Source organism: Bacillus rossius, chromosome 1 (genome assembly GCF_032445375.1).
Source record: "Bacillus rossius redtenbacheri isolate Brsri chromosome 1, Brsri_v3, whole genome shotgun sequence".
Taxonomy (NCBI): domain Eukaryota; kingdom Metazoa; phylum Arthropoda; class Insecta; order Phasmatodea; family Bacillidae; genus Bacillus; species Bacillus rossius.
The window spans coordinates 19676730-19698666 of record NC_086330.1 but is presented as its reverse complement, the minus strand read 5'-3'; the positions used below and the strand labels follow the sequence as shown (position 1 = coordinate 19698666).

The window sequence follows — 21937 nt, the reverse complement described above, 5'->3', positions numbered from 1 at the left end:
ATGTGAAGAGGATTTCTCCCAGGTAGCGATCCCAGTGGCGATGATTGGCCGTGGTACGCATCCTGAGCCCTTTCTTCAATTCCTGATTACGGCTCTCTGTAGGGGTTGCCTGGGGATGGTAAACTGGAGTGGCCCAGGTTTCTAGTTCCCATTTGGCGCAAGTGTCGGCCCATAATTTGCTAGTGAATTGCACCCCATTGTCTGTAAGTATGCTTTTGGGGTATCCCCATCCAGGGAACACTTCATCTTGGAGTAGAAAATGAATCAACTTTAGCAAGGGGAAAGGCTTCGACGGGTCGTTACCACAACGCCGAATTACCACAACGCCGAACGTACAATAACGCCGAATTCCAAATTGACCACAACGCCGACGACCCGAAAACTGCTGTGTACCACAACGCCGAATGACCACAACGCCGAATGACCATAACGCCGAAAAATGTTGCTGCGGGAGTGCCAAATGAGCAAACTGAAAACTACTAAATGAATTTATGTGTGTTTCTCAAAAGTACCTTAACGCCGAAATACCACAACGCCGAATGCCATAACGCCGAATCGGTAATTGACAATAACGCAGAATTAAATGTTGACGATAACGCCGAAATACAAATTGACCATAACGCCGAATCCATACTTGACCACAACGCCGAATCCGTATTTGACCACAGCGCCGAATCCCGAGCGTGTTGCCTACCAGCCAGGAACCTAAACGCAGTATTTGGAAACTTATTTTCTTTATAACGAAAGCAGCAAAGTTTAGAATCTTATCTGTAGTTGTAAAGTGGCACAATTAATTAAAGTAAGTTATAATTGTCAGTTATTATATGAATTGTTAGCGATGATTAGTAGCCCCGGATACTTGGTGAACGGAATAGTTATTTATAAAATCATTCCTCTCGAGCTGTCTCCTCAGTTAATGCTTCGTTATCATTTCATGATAGCATTTAAACTCACTTCCATGTATCATTATTAACCCGCATGCCTAAGTTTCATTGTGCACTGTGGAGGTACATATAGCTGAAGTAGCTATTCAAATGCTTGGAAAACATTTAAGTCTTGCAAGATGACTACATAACATAATTATGCATTATATTAAGGTGGTTTGGACGCAATAATAGTTGTAGTTTTATATTTGTACCAAACAATGTCCAACTTTTAACCATTGATTCCGGTTTTCAATGGTTTCCCGAAAGGATAATGCTGAAATGGCGCGGTTGAGATATTCGGGCGTTTTTAGGGTCTTGAAAATTACATTTCATAAATTCCTTACATATCGTAGGGGTTTCTGAATTTTTTCATGTTAAGAATAAATCTTGTTCTAGCCGCAAATGCGTTCTTAAATGCGATATAAATGTGTTTAACAAAAAAAATAAGCATAGTACACCTAATAATTTTTTCTTGAACCATTCGTATTTATGTTACAGATTTTATGAAAGTATAATTAGCGAACATATTTGCTGTTGTTTTTTATTCCCAGGGGCTTTATCTTGAGCCTAGCATAGATAGAAATTAGTGTGATGCAATAAATAATAAATTAAATATTATTTACTTGGATACTGTAAATTGTATGCACCTAATTATAAATTTATCTTATTAAAGCGTAGCGACGAATTAGTAAAATAGCATGTATATAAACTGATAGAGCTAGAGTTAGGTCCCGTTCGTAAGTTTACTGCGTTCAAGAAAGGTAATTGGTTTGTGCAGGAGCGCAAGAACTAACTATTCTCTATACCGCGTACCAGGTCGTCTCAACAGAAGAAAAACGAGTTTGGTCGTTCGGGTGTTTCCGTGATATGACGTATCCGCTAGACCTTCAAAGTAAACAAAACTGTGAAATTGCGTGCTTGTTTTGATTTTGTTTTCGTGCTGTGGTTTAGTAATGTAAAAATGCCTGCTGTTGAGAAGAAATTGGTTGCTTCATTTGTAAGAATAAGGATTTTTTTAAGATTGAATCATTTCAATCGACAGCTAAGTAAAAAACGTGTTGGAAGAAACAGCAACAAAGTGTGCAAGAAAATGAAAAAAAATCGTAACATAAATAGTAGGCTAATAGATTTTTTTAAGGAAGTGTCATTTAATTTAGATTTAGCAAAAAAAAATTGTGGGGTGTGTTTGGAGTGATAGTAATCTTTTGTATTTCATATGAAATAATTTACATGTAAATTGCAGTCATGGATAAATTCAGAATGTGTGTTTGCTACAGAATTGTTTAACAAAAACTTATGACTTCGTTGGATAGAACTTCTAAAACTGTTTGACAGGACTAAATGTTATTGGATGTATTATGTTTGTAGGAAAACAATAAGGCTCCTGATATTGCTCATAGTTCATTGAATTAAAGCATGTTTGATGTGAACCACACCTAATGAACTTCATTTTCTGGTTTAATGAATTTGTCATTGCTTTGTTTATCTTTAAATAGCAAACATTCCATAGCTTGTCAGATCACTCATTCTTTCATTGTATTGTTTTCTTTCTCTGGTTTTTCACTAAATTGAAACTAAATAAATAACTCTGGACATATTGCAAAGAGTTGTCCCTTGTTACATTCACAAGTAATTGTCTATGTTCTTATTATATTTACATATTTGTGCATTTTATAATTTTTAATATGTATTGTGGTCATAATTGAGCCACAGTGATTTAATGCAGTTTAACAAAAAAAAACCTGAACCTAACCGCAGTTGTTTTCAACATGAATAGAAAATATGTAGCATATCAAACTAAGTAATTCAGATGCATGGAAAAGTTACAAATGTGTTTGTATACTTATGTAACAAGCAAGTGCACCCATGTGATATTTTGAAGGGGGGGGGGGGGGGGAAGTGAGATCTGGAGGTATATGGTGTTTTAAATATTTTGGAAGACAAATGGTGATTTGTAAGTAGGTACATATATTTAAAATCTTCTACGTGAAAATATTTCAGTGTTGGACGACTTATACGTAACTACATTTTTGTCTTTCTCTGTCAAGGAGGGGGGGGGGGGGGGGGAGTGCTTTGCCCCAGGTATGGGTGCCCATGGTAACAAGTAATAATCTAGTGATGTAAAATATGTCTTGTTAGCTCCAAATGAAGTATTTAGGGAGTCATGCTTAGTTTTACCTCAATTTATAACATGTATTTGTCTACCACACACCAAAATTTATACTAAGCACTCCACTGTTTCCAGCCTGTGGCTGGGTCAGCCAAGTGGGTCTTGTGACTTTGTCCATTTAACAATCACATTAAAGTGTGATAAATATTGAAAGCCTTGCAGTTTATATTTTATTCGTACAAATATATAGTTATGTATGTGTGTGTGTATGTATATATATACATACACACACATACATACATATGCCATATAAATTTCAGAGATAAAGAAAATATGGTATTAATTTTCATGGCTAGCTGCCACACAAATTCTTTTTATCCAGGATTTTGTGCGAAATGACTTTTATAAAAAAAAACTAATGGCAACAGTATAATAAATAAATTTAACATTTAATAGAGGTGGTATTAACCAAAATGTAAATAATGTTATATCATTTACATAAATATCTTGGTAACAAAATTTATTTATGTACATATTTCATTAAGGAGACTTAACGCTAAACCATTTGAAACTTTGCAAATATTTAAAATTACAGAAAAAATATTAAATTACTTTTTATGTAAATTAATGTAATAAATGATCAGCTACAAGTTGGGAAAACAATTCCTACACATTTGCATTGAAAAAAAAATTAAAGCAAAATAGTAATGAGATAATGCCTGTAGTAAAAAATAAAGTTTTGTGTATTTTTGTCAGCTTTTTATTTATCTTTCAAATATGTGTTCATTATAAAACATACTTGAAGTGCCTATTTATGTTGATGAAATATTTAGAGAGAAAAATCATGTCAATTGATGTAGTTTGTATAACAGAACATAGTGACTAATTGTATTTCTTTTATAGCTTCTTACTCACCACAATTTATAATAGGCATAAGTAAATGTAGATTATTATGGATTACCTATATATTTTGTTAAATACTGAATTTTGATGTAATAAATTATGTTCTGGGATCAGATTTGGAGTGTTGAAATATTTCTGATGAATTATTTGAGAAAAATTACCTTGTTACTGTTTCTAGCAGTAAAGAATTATGATGAGAGTATACAGACTGCATCTAATAAAATGAAAACAATTTAAGATATGGAGAAATGTGTTATGTGCATGAAAAATAATGAAAATCTGATAAATTAATGGTGACTTTGAAATGCAAATCATCAATATAATCACGAGTACATTTAGTAATAAATTTAATAGTCACAAAAATAAATATTGCAAGTTTTAAAAGATGTTACACTCCTAGGATATAAACACTTACCTACAATGAAATATTTTTCACAGTAAATTATTATGTTTATTTGGCTCAGTGGTTTGTACGTAGTTATGGATTACAAGTTTCCAGGTTTAAATCCTGTCACTTAAGAATTATTTTAAGTAGGTACATAAATTTTTACTACATTTTAACACACTAGAGTTATAGAGGATTATATTATTAATGGTTATTTGTTCACATAATTGTTGTAATTACTATTATAGCTTGGTCATTTTTCACTAGGTCTTACAACATTTATATATTTTTTACTTATAACAAAAAATTAATCTTACAAACACAATCAAGGATATTAATTACGAACATGTAAATAAACATTTATATTGATACAAATTAAGTGTATATGTTTGTTTGCATGCTGTTATATATATATATATATATATATATATATACACACACACACACACACACACACACACACACACACACACACACACACCCACACACACAAATGTACAATTTTATTCTACACAAATAAAGTTTTGCACATTTAACCTTTGAAACTAGAGGAATGTCACTGTCTACACATTTAAAAAACCTGCCTCTTTTTCTACCTATTACAGCAGAAGTTTGGCATTTTGTGGTGAAATTTTTTGTAACTAACAGTTCAAAATATGATTACTACTGTGAACATCTGATTACAAAATACATAAACTATTCTCATGCTCCATCTTCTACCAGTAGTTTAATTTTCTGACAAATTAAAAAAAATATATTTTTTTATTCTAGTTACTCTCGTTCAAAAAAAATTATGTTTGTCTAAACTGCAAATGATGTTTATGTGATACTGTTTCTCATTACCGGCTTAGTACAATTTTACGTTCCAATGTTAAGAGATGAAATAAAATTATCCAGCGATGTATCATGTAATAAAGACTTTGAACAACGGTTTGTGATATTTGTGTTTTAAGCCACATATTTGCGGACCACTTGTTGGAAAGTATCACAAGGTAGGAATAAAGTGTTTCAGTGTTTTAGGCATGTTTTCTTCCAAAAGAAGTGTTCAGGTAAATCAGAAACTGAGTATGCCTTACTGCCTGCACTATGGTGCGTAAGTAGTGGCCGTAGTGGGAAAGGAGCATATTTAGGAATACCAGCTTGGAAACATGTACCTGCCAAGAATGCCAAAATACCAAAATATTTTTATCAGGGTAAATGATCTGGGAGTTTGTTTTGCAATTTTAATTTGAGATTTTATATCAAAATTTAATTAATAGTATATGTGGTAATTTTGGAGACTATTAGTTTTTGGTAAATAAGTTGAGTAAGGATTAAAATGAAAGAATTTAAGCAGGGAAATACATATTTTTTAAAGAATTAATTACTTTAAAAAAATAATTGTGTTATTATTGTACTCTAATAAATCTTTCACTTAGAGCTACCATTTTTCAGAATTACAGATCCTAGTTAACCTAGCAAACCTTTCACATAGTGATCATTTACCATGTTACTCAGGAGTTACCATTCTTAAGAATTACAGCTGATGGAAAGGGACATGGTTAATAGTAGGCCAGACAGCTTTAGAGTGCAGTTTAATTTTTTTACTTAAATTAATAATTATAAATGACAGGTCTGTAAGAAAATTTTCTATGCAAAATTACTAGCTCACTTAATATTAAATTAATGGTAGGAAGAGGGAGTGGTGACATGGAGTACGTACCACAGGGGAGTGCCATGGGGCCCTTGCTGTTCATAATGAAAGATGTCTGGGAAAGCATGATGAGTAGATTAAAAAAAAAAAAATAGCGGACGGTGAAGAAGGGAGTAGGGGTCTGGGGTTAACTGCTATGACACTAAAGGAGAGAAATAAAAGTCAATGAAAAGGCATCTTCCATGCTGGTGATAACCAGATATGGAATACGCCACAGGAATTTGGGACTCGTACCTAGCGATGGACAGTTAAGAGTTATAAAGGTACAATGCAATGTAGTGAGATAAGTGACAAATATCGGAGGAGAAACGATGACGGAAGAAGGAAGGTGCATAGACCATCAGTGATGATGATGGAGCTTGTGTGGGACACACTGTAAAGGAGGAGAAAGAAAGAATGGTGAAATAGGTTAAGGTAATTAAAGGGAGGGGATTTTGGAAAGCTGAGAGATAGGTAAAGGGCAGAGGGATCACATGTGGAAGATCCACAGGTTAGAATGCAATGGATTAGACAAAATCATATTACTGCACACAAATATGAAATTTGGTAGTTAAAGGGCCATTAAATATTCTTAGAATATTTTTTGGAGGATAGTCATTACCATAAAACTTGTTATATTGTATGATATTCTTAATACACTTACAAAGTTTGTTTACTACTGCAAATGAACATAACATGTTGACACTTAAACATCTAGCAAGGAAGCTAAATGTAATATTGAATATAATTACTTATCAATGGTAACAAGCATAAACAAATTAGCATTAAATAACACAATGTTGTGAATATTGCAAGAACAGCACGCATCACAATGTTTACCAACAACACCAGTTTAGATTTTATAATACACATTTGAGCCTAATTTACGATTAAATAACTGACAACATAACAAAGATTAAATATATTAATAGGGGAAACACGTGATACATTTAACCTGTACATAAATTACATCAGTCTATGTGAATCGGAAAATTTAAGAAAGTGCCATTTAGACACATGATTAATTTGAATTCCCGCGGCAATATGGTCTAGCATGTACGTCAGACGCGATTGACCAATAACAGTAAAATAGCGGGATGAGAGGACCTGGTATCTCTAATGACCTTGCCGCGAGGGTAAACGTTGCTTCCGAAGAGCCCGCTAGAATGCGTGGAGTGCTCTGCTAGAGGTGCTTGGCGCGGCCATTGTGCTAAGGAAGGCGCGCTGTTGTCACTTACTCGTCTGTTCTTTTCCAAGTGAACGAAGTGCGCCGGAAAGTCCAGAACACAAAACGTGACAACTTCGTAGTCGACAGTGTGAATATTTATGTAAACTAAATATATGTATGTTCAGTTCGAAAGCGTAGGTCAGATATTTTATTGGGTTTGCCATAAATTTACGTTGCCGTGATGCAGTAGGTACTGTGCGTATAGTGAAAAATCGTTACGTTTTTCTAGTAAGGCCTGTTCTAAAATACAACGGTAACGGAACAGACGGAACCGAAAACGAAAACGGATCGTTGTTCCGTTCCGTCCGTATTTTTCTCTTTCTACAACTACACAGACCCGTAAGAAAAACAGCCGGTAAATAGCAAGCGTGGCGTCACATAAAACTAAGAGTATCAAATTAATTACTTTTTAAATATTTGTATATGTACGGTAGTATATCTGGAAATATATTAAATAGACATTTGGAAAGGAATTCAGAAATAATGGAAGGCATAAATCTCCTCGTCTTACGTTTAAACATTTCATTTTAAAGTTTTTCTCCAACTTGTCATATATATAGTAAATATTTTACCATGAAAATCAGCAGTTCGTTAAAATTCATCACGACGAAAAACACACGAACAATTAAATCACAAAACTTGTTTACATTTTGTTTCTGTAAAATAAAAATAAAAAAATAAAAATTTTACAAAAATAAATCAAAACAAATTGCGGGAGGTTATGCTGTCCACCCTGGATAGTCAAGGTCACTGTGCGGAATGAGCGTTTTGTAGTAGGAGTGTGGGGGTGGTGGTGGAGGGTTAAACCAAATATTTTAGAATGACAATATAGGAAATTCGAGCCTTTTAACATGGTGAAAGCTGGCGACACCCGACAGCAGCGACCCTGGTGGCTTTGCCTAAAGGAACGCCCGCGAAATTAAAATTCCCATGCATTACAATGGGAGATACCAGCACAGATTTACTCTCGTCTCTTGAAATATTGTTGTTATCGTGAAATAAATTTACGGTCAATATATTTTTACTGAAACAGAGTATTCATATTTCAAAACAGTTACCCAATTTACAGAGCTATATTGATTTTTAAGACCATTAAATATAGTGTTACTGTAAACATAACAGACAACCAAATGACGCAAATCAGACAGTTTTTAATAATGAAACATACTTAACTCTAAACCTGAAAATTTATAAATCACATATTTTATAAATATTCCGTGAAAGTTGAAAAAAATTTCCTCGAGGAACTGCTTACAGTGAAAAAAACAACTTAAAAATTGAATATGAATTGTCCCGAACCAAAATTAAGTATTTTTAATGTTGCTAATTTGAAGTCAACCAAACACTTATAAAATTGAGATTAATTTAATTTATTTAACATAACCAAACACTTAAAACTAATTTACATTATTTTTATGTTGAAAACCAAACATAAAACCTTTGAAATCAATAATTTAGGTAAACTGCTTGAAATACTACAGTGACAACTAAGTCATTCAGCATAATGAGTGGAGCGCAAAAATACAAATTTGAGGATATTTAAATTATTTTTTAGGTAATGCTCTGGTTTAAAAATATACAATAAAAATTTAAAAACAAAATTATATTAAAAATAGATTAAAAAATATTTTAAAACATTGAATTTTGAAATATGCATCATTGTTTCCAATAAGGCACTATCATTTTTAAACAGTGGAAAAGGAATATTTGATTTAAACTATACACAAGTAAACATGGCTATAGCAAATATTGTAGTTCCTATTAAGATATTTGGCTATAGTTTCAGCCTTCGGAAAACTAAAAAACGACTTCTAAAAGCTAGATACATCGTAATTATTGCAACCAAACATTGCACAAACTTTTCCAGTCATTATAAATAACTTAAACAGGAGAAAACAAAGAAAAAACGTCCATTCAAAATTATCAAAATAACATTGTCTCAAATGCGCTTACAACGTATGTCCAGGCTAGGCCGCCAGAATGCGCTAATGAAAGTGTCGCCCGTTTTTTCGACGACTTTCCTATATTGTCCTAAAATATTTGGTTGAACCATCCTCACACTACCATAAACCTGTTTAGGGACTTAAGTGGTGGGAAGGGGCGGGGTGGTACATATCCCACATTGTAAACAAACAACGTCTACCATCAACTACTAAGTACTATAACTACTATTATAAACGTTCATTTAGTAGTGTGTCAACAATGTGAGGGATATAATAGACTAAAGATGATGATAATACTTACAGATTTACGCAAATACTGAATGCTGGTTGTGATCTGCCATACCACTGGCGCTAAAATACTAAATTCTTCCACGCTTGATAACTTAAAAAAAAATTATTTTCATATTTGAATTATTTTCACCTTGTAAACACCGCTCTTAAAGTGACAATAGATGGTTAACACCACTATGCAAGACTAATTTATATTCAAAGTCATCCACCAATGCCTTGTCATAAGCTTGGAACAGTTTACCGACATCAGATTAGTCATCCCATGGCTGAGGGGATGACACTGACATCACGCAAAATGTTTATTCAGATCTGTATAATTGTGGGTGTGAGTGTTCATGAACGTAATATAATTGTAATTTTTTATATTAGTACTTAGTCTGCCACTTAGGAGTGTTTTTGTGTATTTGTAACATTTATGTAATTGTATCATTTGAGCATTGATTTTTAAATAACATATCAATAAAAAGAAAGTGTATTTTAAATGTGTCCAGTGTAAGGAACGTTAGCATGCCCTCTGCGCTTTTAAAGACGTTCATAAATGAGAATGAATCACTGGAATATCAGGTGTAGGAATAGCGATATATATACACAAAAGCATAAAAGTGACTGCCTTAGACTTTCTCATGCCAGGTAGGCATGAATACTTATCAGCAGAAGTACGTCATAAGCACAGGGATATTGCCGTAAGGGTCCTGTACAAGCAAAAAAAAAAATAATATGTAGGTATATTCCATATACTAATTAAACTGAAGACTGTTCATGGTAAATTTAACACTTCTGAGCACCTGGTTACTTTTTTCTCTCGATAAATTTGTATCCTTTCACTACTTATTTATGCTAAATATTTATATTTTTCTATTCAGGATAGTCTGTTTTTTCAACCCAACAAAAATTATATGTCCGAAACCTCTACGAAATATAATATTGGTTGTTAGGTTATTCAAATAGTAGTGATTTTCAAAGTGTCCACTTTACCGTGAACGGCCTACCTTGAAAATGAATTATTTAACATGTTAGAAAAATATGAAGATATAATCTTATTAGATGATTTCAACATAAATATGTTAAAACTTTCCGCTGTGAAACAGTTCTACGCAGGAATCCTAAATATTGCGCAACGATTTAAGGTGGCCATCTGATAGCGGGTATGTTTTTAATGTTCGAGGCGTGGGAAGGGCGGGAGAGCTAAGAGCGATACAGACACGCGCATCAAGGTCCTAACGCCTATATCCGCCAGGCGGTCTTCTGACATGCAGCAACATTGTCGAAGACTCCCCTCTAAGGCAATTTCAGTGGGGATCCTATCATTTTATGACGAAATATTAAATGTGAAGGTTTTTTGCACGTTCCTAAACCATTTTAAAGTCAGTGAAACTTTATTTTCAAACCTAAAATTGACGGTGAAAATAACCATTTTAGCCATTTTCAGCTTCCAAAAGAGGTTATTTATATATAGGATTGTATAAGCTGGCATCAATGGTCTAGGAACACGTGTAACATATGTTAAGTGGTATTGGTAGCAAGTGCCGAGCTCACACGCGGTACACTTGTGTGATACGTGAACTGCTGAAGCTCTGCACAGTATTTATAGTGGCCGGTCTAAACAACCTCCTTAAATAATTTCACGTAACTGGATATAATAACCCAAAGATATCACATGAATACCAGAAGAACCTCTTATTTTACAAAAAAATTCGAAAACTCAGCAATTATAAAAAAAGAAGAAATTATTTCGTTATGGGTATATTTCAGCATATTGCCTATCGCATGTAATTTCATTCTGAATAATTTAATATTGGTTTTTACTTATTGTATGCTCGTGTAACATGCATATTTTGTCTTTAACAAGCTGTTTTGAGAAAAATTTGCAAACTTTGCTTACAACTAATGTATACAGAATTAACGATATTTATAATAAACATCAAATACTTTATGTGTAAATTACGAACAACAAACTACTACACTTATTGAGACAAATGTTTTAAGACGCTCGTCCACTCACAGGTGACTTGTGTGAATGAGACACTAAATCGATATACCGCCCTTATCCTCGGTGCCTCCAACTCTGAGTCGCCCTTCACGCACAAGCAATTGAACGAGCATGCAGCGTTTTCATTGTGCAGCGTGTACCTACGGGACTTTAAGCGGTAACCTTATCATTTTTGCTATAACTACGTAAGTCTGAATCGAATAATATATTAGTAACTGCAAGAGTGGAGGTTAGCTACAGCATTAGCCTCCCACCTAGGCGATCCGGGTCCAATTGTAAAAAAAAAAAATTATTCTTTCAAAAATATATTTCATTTCGATCAATGTTCCATTTGCCCTATAAAAAATAATAAAGTGTTATGTTTTAACTAGGGGAAAAATCAGTACTGATATTGAATGTGCAAAAAGATAAACATGTTGGCTGTATGTTTAGCTTCACAGTTGCAAGAGAGTGCGCTTATCTTACGAATACAGCATTTCAATGCCTGGCAGGTAGGCAACAAGTTATGGTTTCGGCGTTATGGTCATATTAGAATTTCGGCGTTATGGTCATATTAGAATTTCGGCGTTATGGTCATATAATGGTTTCGGCCTTATGGTCATATAATGGTTTCGGCGTTATGGTCATATTGTAGATTCGTTGATGTGGCATTCGGCGTTATGGTATTTCGGCGTTGTTGTACATTTGAATTCTCTTTCAGTATATTTAGTGACTTTCTTCTGAGTTTGTTTTTGTGGCAGTACTGCAATGACATTTTTCGGCGTTAATGTATTTCGGCGTTGTGGTCATTCGGCGTTGTGGTACACGGCAGTTTTCGGGTCGTCGGCGTTGTGGTCAATTTGGAATTCGGCGTTATGGTATTCGGCGTTATTGTACGTTCGGCGTTGTGGTATTTCGGCGTTGTGGTGCGTCCCCGGCTTCGACCAATCGTGAGAAAAGGTCTGTGATGACGAGTAGGAAGCACTTACCCGTCGTGCTTCTGGGGTAAGGTCCCATCAGGTCTAGAGCTAATTGGTTCCATGCTGCAGCAGGATTGTCCTCTGCTGGCATGCGAGGCATCGATATTCTAGTCCGGTGTGATCTCGGGGCTCGTCTGGCCAAGCGTGATGGAACAGGAGTCCATAGTGAGCACAGCTGATCTGGTGGATTCCGGTGCCAGGGCAGTCCGCTGTCGTTGGGTATGTACAGGTAGGTGAGTTGTTGGGCGCCAGGAGGGGAGGCTGTTCCCCTTCGCTGTCTGGGTCTGCTTCTCCAGGATCCCTGGTGGTAGGAAGGTCAGGAGCACTTGCCTGCTTGCTGCTGTTCCTGGTGTGGGTCATGGTGTGCCTGCTGCTGGTTAAATCTTCTATGAGCTGCAAGTGGTGGCAAGGGTCCATTCCAGTGGTTGCTGGCTAGTCCGACTGGTAGAGCTTGCAATGGGTCTTCACGGGTATTGTAGAACAATCAACGGGCCCCGCGTTGGTGCGCCAACTTGTCGGAGATGAGTTCTCCCTCTCTTCTTCTCTCACCGATGTCTCTCTTGGGTGAGAGCCAGGTATCGGGTGGAGAAGGTCCAAGCTGCTGGTCTGGCGGCAGGATTCACACTCGGCTGGTATGCAGGCGAATAGCTAGTGGGGTGAGGGATGGAGCTAGGCTATACATTGAAGAATACTGTCGGTATTTTCACGGAACTTTTATTGACCTGAATTGTAGAAACAGTTCAATTTGTTGCCTGCATCGGCTTTTACAACATACACTGAATTGAAACACACGGTACACCCTATCGTCCAGAAAGGGGAGGGGGAAGGGAGACAAATTCCCTAGGCCGAGATAGGTCCTCGGCTGGCCTAACCGCGAAGGAGGGGTGCGAGCAGCAGAAAACGGATAGCCAGTAGTTCTGCTGCTCCCCCTATGATCGTCCTATGGTCAGTGGGCGGAATCCAGCCACACTGGCCGTCGGGCCGATCAACTGACTCTCAGGTGGATGACCTCGCCTTTATATAGGGAGAAATGCGCGGGAACGAAGAAAAAGAAGGGAGGGGCGAACTGACTCCTCTTTGGAAGGGATGAGATGCGTGCGCATGAATCTCGCTGAAATTTCCCTGCCCTGGTGGTGGAAGTATAAACTAGATATTAATAATTAAAAAGAAAAGATAAACGTGGCATAAATAATTATATGTACTTACATATATATTCAATCCTATGTATTAAAAAGTATTTAAACTTGCTTTCACACTTAATTAGTTAAATTTATACTATTATAAAATATAAATACAGTTGGTAGATCGCCGGTCACAAGATGGCGACACAATGTACATGTTTAGCTGTGGCAAGAGAAAAAATATACATTGTTTACATAACTCGTCCATACTTACTATTATATTCTGAAGTGCATTAATATGTGTGGTTATAGCGACGTGAAAAATAAAGGGCGAAGATAGTTGGTTGCTTTAATGAATTATTCTATTGTTCGTTGCTTTGTTTATAACCTACGATGTTGCACAGATTCGTTGCCGCATATTACGTGAGTAGGCCTATTGCCGAAATACATTTTTCCCTGAATTGCTTCTGAACTTATTAAAACTCGTTTTGGGTTTAATTATCACGTAAAGTAACGTGATATTTAATATAGGAAGGGCGGGCACGCGTCAAATAGATCAAATACAAGCAATAGTTACGATTCTATTACTTCAACTGCGAATTATGTAAATAAATTACAAACCAAACCTGAGTGCAGGTGAGATTTTGTAGTATTAATTAATGGCCCTATTGTATGATGGAAGTTTCGTTGCTAAATTGGAGGGATTAAGTGATTCAGATGTTTTGATCACTGGTTTTGTACTAGACCATTTTCGATCGTTGTTTGAATGTAGACTAAATAAGGTTATTCAACCTGGCTGGACCATTGTGAATATAGAGAAATAATGTGACAGAGTCCTATATTTAGATTAAAATTACGCGATTTTACGTAGGGTAGCTCATAGGCCATAGAAACTAAAACTTATTTGTTTCCATGGTATGAACATAAGAGCTTTAAATAATTTACTAAATTTAAATTAATATGCACCCTATAAAATTTTTGAGTGTTCATTGAACTTAATAATGTTCATTTCTCATAGGTAACTGTATTTTCTGTACGAAAAGTGTGAAAAGGTTCGATTTTGACACACATTTTTATAATGTGTTTTGTTATTTTGCAAGTACAGGATATTATATCGTTTCCGCATTATCCAAATATTTTTTCAATAGCCATGTACTTACAAAGTATTGCAAACATGTTATGGTTTTCATCACAAAAATTTGTTCCTGATGAAGTAGACCTATTATGAGATTGAAATGCACTTCAAACCGTAATCGGTGGCACAGATATGTTAATAACATTATTATAATTATCTCTAGCTGAAAATTTTAAGTCATCTGTTAGAGTTGAATTTCCTGAAGATTTTTTTATATGTCTTAGCAAAATGTTTACTAGTTAGTTTATAAATATATAACTTATTTATGCCGATGTTTTTGTTTGATACATCGGAAAACATCAATGCCACATAACGATGTATCATATCGAAACAAACATCAATGTATTTTCAGCATGCACATCCCTAGTTAATTGCGTTTTCTATAAACCCGGCCTAAGACAACCTGTTATAAAGTGCTATAATGTCACGATGCTGGTACTTAACTCAAAACGTGTTTCGAGTCTCGAACTTGATAAAATATGTGACTCGGCTTTCGAGTCGAGTCAATCTGACCCAACTCGGCTCGACTCGATAAACCAAGACTCGACCCATCTCTACATGTACCTAATAAAAATAGTTTTTATAATGAGTGGCTAGGACTCACGTGCTTTATCGTTTATTTGTTTAAACGAGGTCATTGCCCAGCGCACGATAATGGACGCGGAAGATTGTAACTGTAAACAGCTGGGAGCTGGGCAAGGTCACGCGCACACGGCATGTTATCGATCGCGCGCACCGATGCAACATTCTACTCGCGTGATGTTGCCACATTGCAGTTGCCTGCCTTCTGTACACTTTTTTAACATTAATGCTGAGGCTGTAATAAGCATAGTACTTTTTTGGTAATTCTTTACGTTTTGTTACTTGTTTGAAAGGAAAAGAAATCATGACTAAATTATTTTTTTTCCATGCAGATTTGCAATAAAAACTTTTTAACCCACCATGGCATTCTAAAAATAAGGGTGCGGGTCTTACCCGGGGGCGGGTGGTACGTGGGTTTATACGGTATTTCTCTCTGATTTCCAACATACATCCTATTTTAACTATTTTCCCAAATAATTACCATTTTTACAGCTAAATTATTTTAAAATGTGAATAATTTGTAAAAAAAAAAAAAGGCCCTTCATAAAATGCTACATTTTATTTAATAGTTCTCAAAAGTGTTGTATAAAATGTACAGTTGCACACTAAAAATGAACCCATCTTGCATACTTAAATCTTTTTTTAAAGCAAATTACTTAAAACTTAATATTTTAGTTCTATATATATTTGTAAACAAATTACCCATTTATATCCTAACCAACAAAGAACCTCTAGTTTAGTTTTTTTCAAGCACCACAATTTTTAATGCCTTTTAAGACTAAAACAAAAAAAATCCAAAGCTTATTTTAGTAAAAAAAAAAGTTGTGCAATATGGTATCAAAATTAAGTTGCATGTTTAATTAATAGAATAATACACGAATCGGATAAGTAAAATTTTAAGTTCTCAGAATGTCTATAACTTGGCTGCATTAGACACATGGCAATATCACTAAGTATGGTCACAAAAGCTAGTGTAGACACAAAACTCATTGCATGGGCATTTGGGGAAACACAAAGTATCTGTAGTAATCCCATAGTTTACTTCACACTCCCACAAAATTCAAGTCAAGGTTTATGGTGGGCCGAAAAGACAAAAAAACCTTAACAGACTGGAGTCTTGTATTTTGCTTAAGAGTATTAAGTTAACTACAGTAGAATCTCAGTACTAAGTACTTACAGGGACCTCAAGTTTTTGTACTTAGTACTGAAAGTACTTAGTACTGAAACATACATACATATCATCTATACAGAGAGAGAAAAAAAATATTTAAAAAAAATAGCTACAGGAGAGCCGCAAGGCCATATGTCTTTGCAACTATGACTTGCTTTTCCCCCTTGTCTAGTTCTCTGAATATTTCCACTTTTTCCTTAAGCGTGAATTGCTTTCGTTTCTTTTTATCTCCAGGATCGCTCATATTGTAGTACAAATACAATGCGGTGTCTAAATAACGTAACCTGAAAATAAACTCAACAATAACAATCCCGGCACAGACATCAACAGTATTTTTAGCGTAGCGTAACACTTTTGCCTAAATAATTAATACTTCTCTCGAACTTCCGTGTTTCGATGTATCGAATGGTGTTGTGTTGCTCACGTCGCACACTACGTACGGTTTAATCTATGGTAGCGCGCGCAACTGTTTGTTAACTTTGTTTTGAGGGTTTAGAGGTTAGAAAATATGTTGCGGTGGTATTTGTGTATGTTTGTTCTACAACATTAATCATTTAGCTGGAAATTTATTTACCAGTTGAAGTAAATTTTAGTGTAGTAATGCCACGCTTCTAGTAGAATTTATACGTTATAGTGAAAACATGATACTTTAAACTGAAACTGTTTTGTATGGTGAAGATACGATTTTTGGCGGGGACTTAAAAAAAATACGTTAAAGTGAAATATACGTTATAATGAGGTACGTTGTACCGGTATTCTACTGTATATCAGGAATACAGATAATGTTACACTTGATCCATGAGATTTCTGGCTACTGTTCTATACACTAGTTTTTATAACCAGCACGATTTGTGATATTGCTATCCTAAGTAAAATCAGTATTCTCCTCACCAATTAATTGCCAACATCATTCCTGTAAAAAAATTAATAAATAAATATAATTTTTAATCTTTACAAAATGCTTGTGGATAAGATTTGAAACATGTTAGACACATAGTTGAAAACACATTAAACAAAATTGCTTGTTGAAACAACAAACATAAAACTGCCTCTCTGCCACTTCAATGAAAATCATCCAAGTCACCAAAAAATAAAGATGTTTTGTTTCAGGCCGAAATATAAGACTGGTTCAGAGATGTTTAAAATATGGCTAGTTTCTCACCAGACATTCATGCTGGCTCACACTTAACTTGCTTAACAGCAATTATTTTCAATTTCAAATTTTGCAGACAAATATTTTCTTAAAACAAACTTTAATATATATTTATTATGAAACAGTACATTGGGAAACCCTGAACATAAGGCAACCAGATGTAAATAAGTGAACACAAACCTTGATAGTGAGTGTCTGTGGTCGAGTAGGTAGCTGCAGCAGCAGCCGCCGGCTGCTGGTAGTACGTCTTAGTGCTGTCGTAAGCAGTTTGTGCTGCACGGCCGTAGCCATAGTCATACGTGGCTGCCGCTGCCGCCGTACCAGCACCAACTATTGCACACGTACCACACACACTAATGCACAAAGTTTAAACTGCGTGTTTCTATGTCTACACTATTGACAAGTCTTTCTGGGACCAAAAAATATAAGAAAACTAGTAAAATAAATTTTCTACTAATTACACTATTAGCATACCATAAAAATGCTTTGAGAAAGATGAAAATGCCTAGAGCATTAAAGAGAGTAAATGTGATGAGGATAATAAATAATAAATTTTGCATCCGTAACTTGTCTACAATATCCAGTTCTAAAAGTAATACCAGTAATTCCAATTTCCTTCTGGATGTCACTTGCAAAGCACCAAATGATTATTATTTTATTTACAAGCACTATAACATGAAATTGTTAACAAGCATAGTGGCAGGATACGTAGCCAAACAGTACTACTAATGAGAACAGATGATGATTGGTACATGACAAAGGTTATACAAGTTAAATAATGATAAAGGAATAAATATACCCTCTTTTATCGCATAATCGTCGCACGTGCGTAATCGTCGCACCCATATTTTAGGGCGTCAAAATTTGGATAAAAAAACCTCTCGTGTAAACGTCGCATGATGTTTTTGGTCCTGCTATTAGATGCCGAGCGCTTTGTGTAGGTATCTTTTCTGCATAAAACAATCTATTTTAAAGTATAAAATTAATATTTACTCAGAAATTACAGCGTACTTATTTAAATAACGGAAATTCGAAGCAGTCTGATGTATAAATTTTCTTTTAAAGACTTTTTAAACGCTATAAACTTCATTGTTCGTCTGCGTCGCCGCAGTGTACCGCTTACAAAAATGCAGCCGGCACTGATTGCAATCATTACTGTTGGTTATGTTGCTTCCCGTACAGAGCGCGCACATGTAGTCGAATATCGATATCTCGCCAATTGCATGCAACGCGCGCTCTCTATGCGGAACCGAGTTAACTACATTTGATATCCCGCACACTCGTGGTGTTTTTAATACGGCAGTTACGCGTTCGATCTGCTTGCATTTGGATCACAGATTTTGTTTTTCTATTTAAAGTTGAAGAAAGTTTTTGTTGCATGACTTATTAAATTAAATTGTTTGGCGTGTTCTACTATACTTCACTTTGTAAATAAACGTACTTTCCATGAATGGGTTTTGTTTTTATGAATACTTTATCTAACAAAAAAATTTTTTTCCTGCCGTCGCACCCCTACTTTTCAAACTTGATTTTAGAATAAAATGTGCGATGATTATGCGAGAAAACACGGTAATCTATTTTTAAATTGCGATGAGAGTACATTTATTTATTTATTTTACTACAATTTTGCAATCTTAGTTTGTGAACGGATATATTTTAAACTTATTATTAAATATTTATGTTCTTTAAATTTTAATTAGTTCAAGAAACTTATAGTAATTACCATAATTTTTAAGTACACGAATCATTCAATTAGCAAAACTAATGTGTTCCTAAAAATGCCCACGTTATCCAAAATCGCATATTCATTGGTCTCCATAAATAGCAAGGCTAATTTATTTACTTCATGTGTTCCAAAATGAATAGGGTAATATTCTTTACATAATAAAAATTAGTAGAATAACACTCAATGATAATTATGTCAGACCATTTATCTTTATAAGCCTACCATTGTATACTTTGTATGACAAATACAGGGTGTCTACTAGATCTAGTAAATGAAATTCCCTGATTTTTCCAGGTTTTCCAGGTCTAAAACTGAATTTTTCCAGGTTTTCTTTAACACAATTACGACATTCAACGAAACTGAAAAAACTGCATAACAATACATTGATGGGTTTCAAAGTATTTCAACTTACTTAAATTAGTAAAAATATTACCTTCTTCTAGACGTGGTCAAAGTGACTCAATTGATGGCAAATAAAACATGCTGCTACAAATATTTCACAAATTTACTTTTGCAAAAAACATTAGTAAAAGGAAGCTCCCATCAAATTCGCAGTGACTCAACTTTTACGTCTATAGCACTTGCTTCCGAACAAGCCAAATCCAACACTCGAGCCTTCTTAAACTGCAATGCCTTGATCTCCTCTTCAACTCTCCTTTTTTCTGCCTTCTTCTTGTCTGTAGTTTCCTTTTCTTTTTGTTTTGTTTGCAGGGCTTCCTTACGCCTAAAACTAGCATTTCTTATATACTGTAACATGGACTTGATGATATCAACATGCTCTACACCTCCAGAACGTTGAACAAAGACATACACTTGTCTTTGTGCAATCAGTGTTTCTTCTTGCAAGTTTTCAGTCAGCAGATTAGAATTCACTGAAAATCCTCTTTCCAATGATGCATTTCCATCATCCTCCTCAAACTTTAGAAGGCCTGTTTTGGCAAATACTGCATGTGCCTCTTGGATGAGCATCCACAAGTGATCAAGGCGCCCATCTTCTCGAGAAAAAGACGAGAACAGTGCTTCAGAATCTTGCGAGGAACATACCAACTGATATGATCACTCAATATTATCAGCTTCTTGTCCTGATAGCCACCTGTTTCGAAGACAACATTATAAACTGTACTTCACACGCTGTTTCCTCACACCCGAATTTAAAGCCATAGACGGACATAAGCAGGAAATTCCTTTGGTAAGTTTGTACTTTAGGGGACTTTTGTCTTGAAGTTCTTTTACCATAACCTTTGGACAAGTCCTAACATCATTTTTCAGTAACAGGACAGACTTTTCTGGTACTTTCTCTTTCTTGATGGCATGGCGTACTGCATAACCCAACTTGATATTGTTAGCAGTCAATAGATTTTCCTGGTTATCTACATCCAATCGAGATACATTGCATTTTTCCCTAAAGCTCTTCAGTACCTCTGGTTTCACAAAGTTTCCTGCCAAAGCTAATAAAATGTCTAACAGTGAATCATTCAGAAAAGGTGCCATGGGTGCTTCACTTTGGAACATTGTAAGAAACAATTCCAGCTCTGATGCCAAAGAGTGGAAGAATGTAAATTTTACTTCTAGAAGATTATCTTCAAGAGCACTTTTCACTACATTGAAAGACAGATAAAATAGAAACTTCACTAACAAATTTCTTTGGAACATTTTAAGAAACAATTCCAGCTCTGATGCCAAAGAGTGGAAAAATGTAAATTTTACTTCTAGATTATCTTCAAGAGAACTTTCCACTACCTACATTGAAAGACAGATGAAATAGAAACTTCACTAACAAATTTCTTTAGGTGGGGTAACGTTTTCATGGCACGCTCAGCAACTGCAGTATTTTCTAACCATCTGATTGCACAAAATTTCTTGGGAAAAAGCTCTGATCTAGTTATTCTAATGTAATCTGTCCTCCTTGCAGGTATATGCTTAAACAAATAGTAACTGTGCCTCAAAAAACTAACAACGTCCCATTGTGTAGCAGAAATTCCAGTTTTGAAAGCACCATGGACCGTATGAAGCCCACAGCTACCAATTTCTAGCAAAGATGGCGAATCTTCACCAAAAGTGTCTGTGATATGTATTTTCAAAGCTAACAAAAATGCCCAGTTTACGTTGAGGGCATCCATAGATACTTAAAATTAAATGCACCTGTCGGTATAATCCGAACGTGGGAAGTACATGCTGCAGTACGTCACGTCAGCAGGATAACAGACCAGCTTGAACCAGTTTGTATCACGTGATTTGAAACCACTTCCGAATCTGATGGAAAATAAAAGAAAATGGACGTGGGAACTGTTCGTTATTTGCCATTCAAAAATAAAAATGGGAGGGGATACACATGATGCTACATCAATGCAAGCTGATCAATAAACAAAAAACGTATTGCCAACTACAACCTACTAAACAAAAATTCCCTGATTTTTGAAAAAATTCCCTGATTTTTCCCTGATTACAATTTTCCCTGATTTTTCCAGGTTTTCCAGGGTCAGTAGACACCCTGCAAATACGCACCGCGTAACAAGAGATAGTTATTGTCAGCTGGCTGACTTGCCCGCCTGGGCGTGACTATCTCACGTCGCGTACCTTTCCGTGAACTTTCCAAACCATCCTTTACTGGCAGTGAAACAGATATTTACATTTAATTTTTT

General features: G+C 35.3%; 1 protein-coding gene across 7 annotated transcripts in view; it reads right to left on the bottom strand.

Moving 5' to 3' along the window:
- Nucleotides 1-21937, bottom strand: part of LOC134532829 (zinc finger RNA-binding protein) — a 91459-nt gene that overhangs the window by 60830 nt on the left and 8692 nt on the right. For all 7 annotated transcript variants that reach the window (XM_063369748.1, XM_063369790.1, XM_063369800.1 and 4 more), the window contains exon 3: nt 17750-17899. In XM_063369748.1, coding sequence (XP_063225818.1) covers nt 17750-17899 — 150 coding nt within the window. The remainder of the gene's footprint in view (nt 1-17749; nt 17900-21937) is intronic.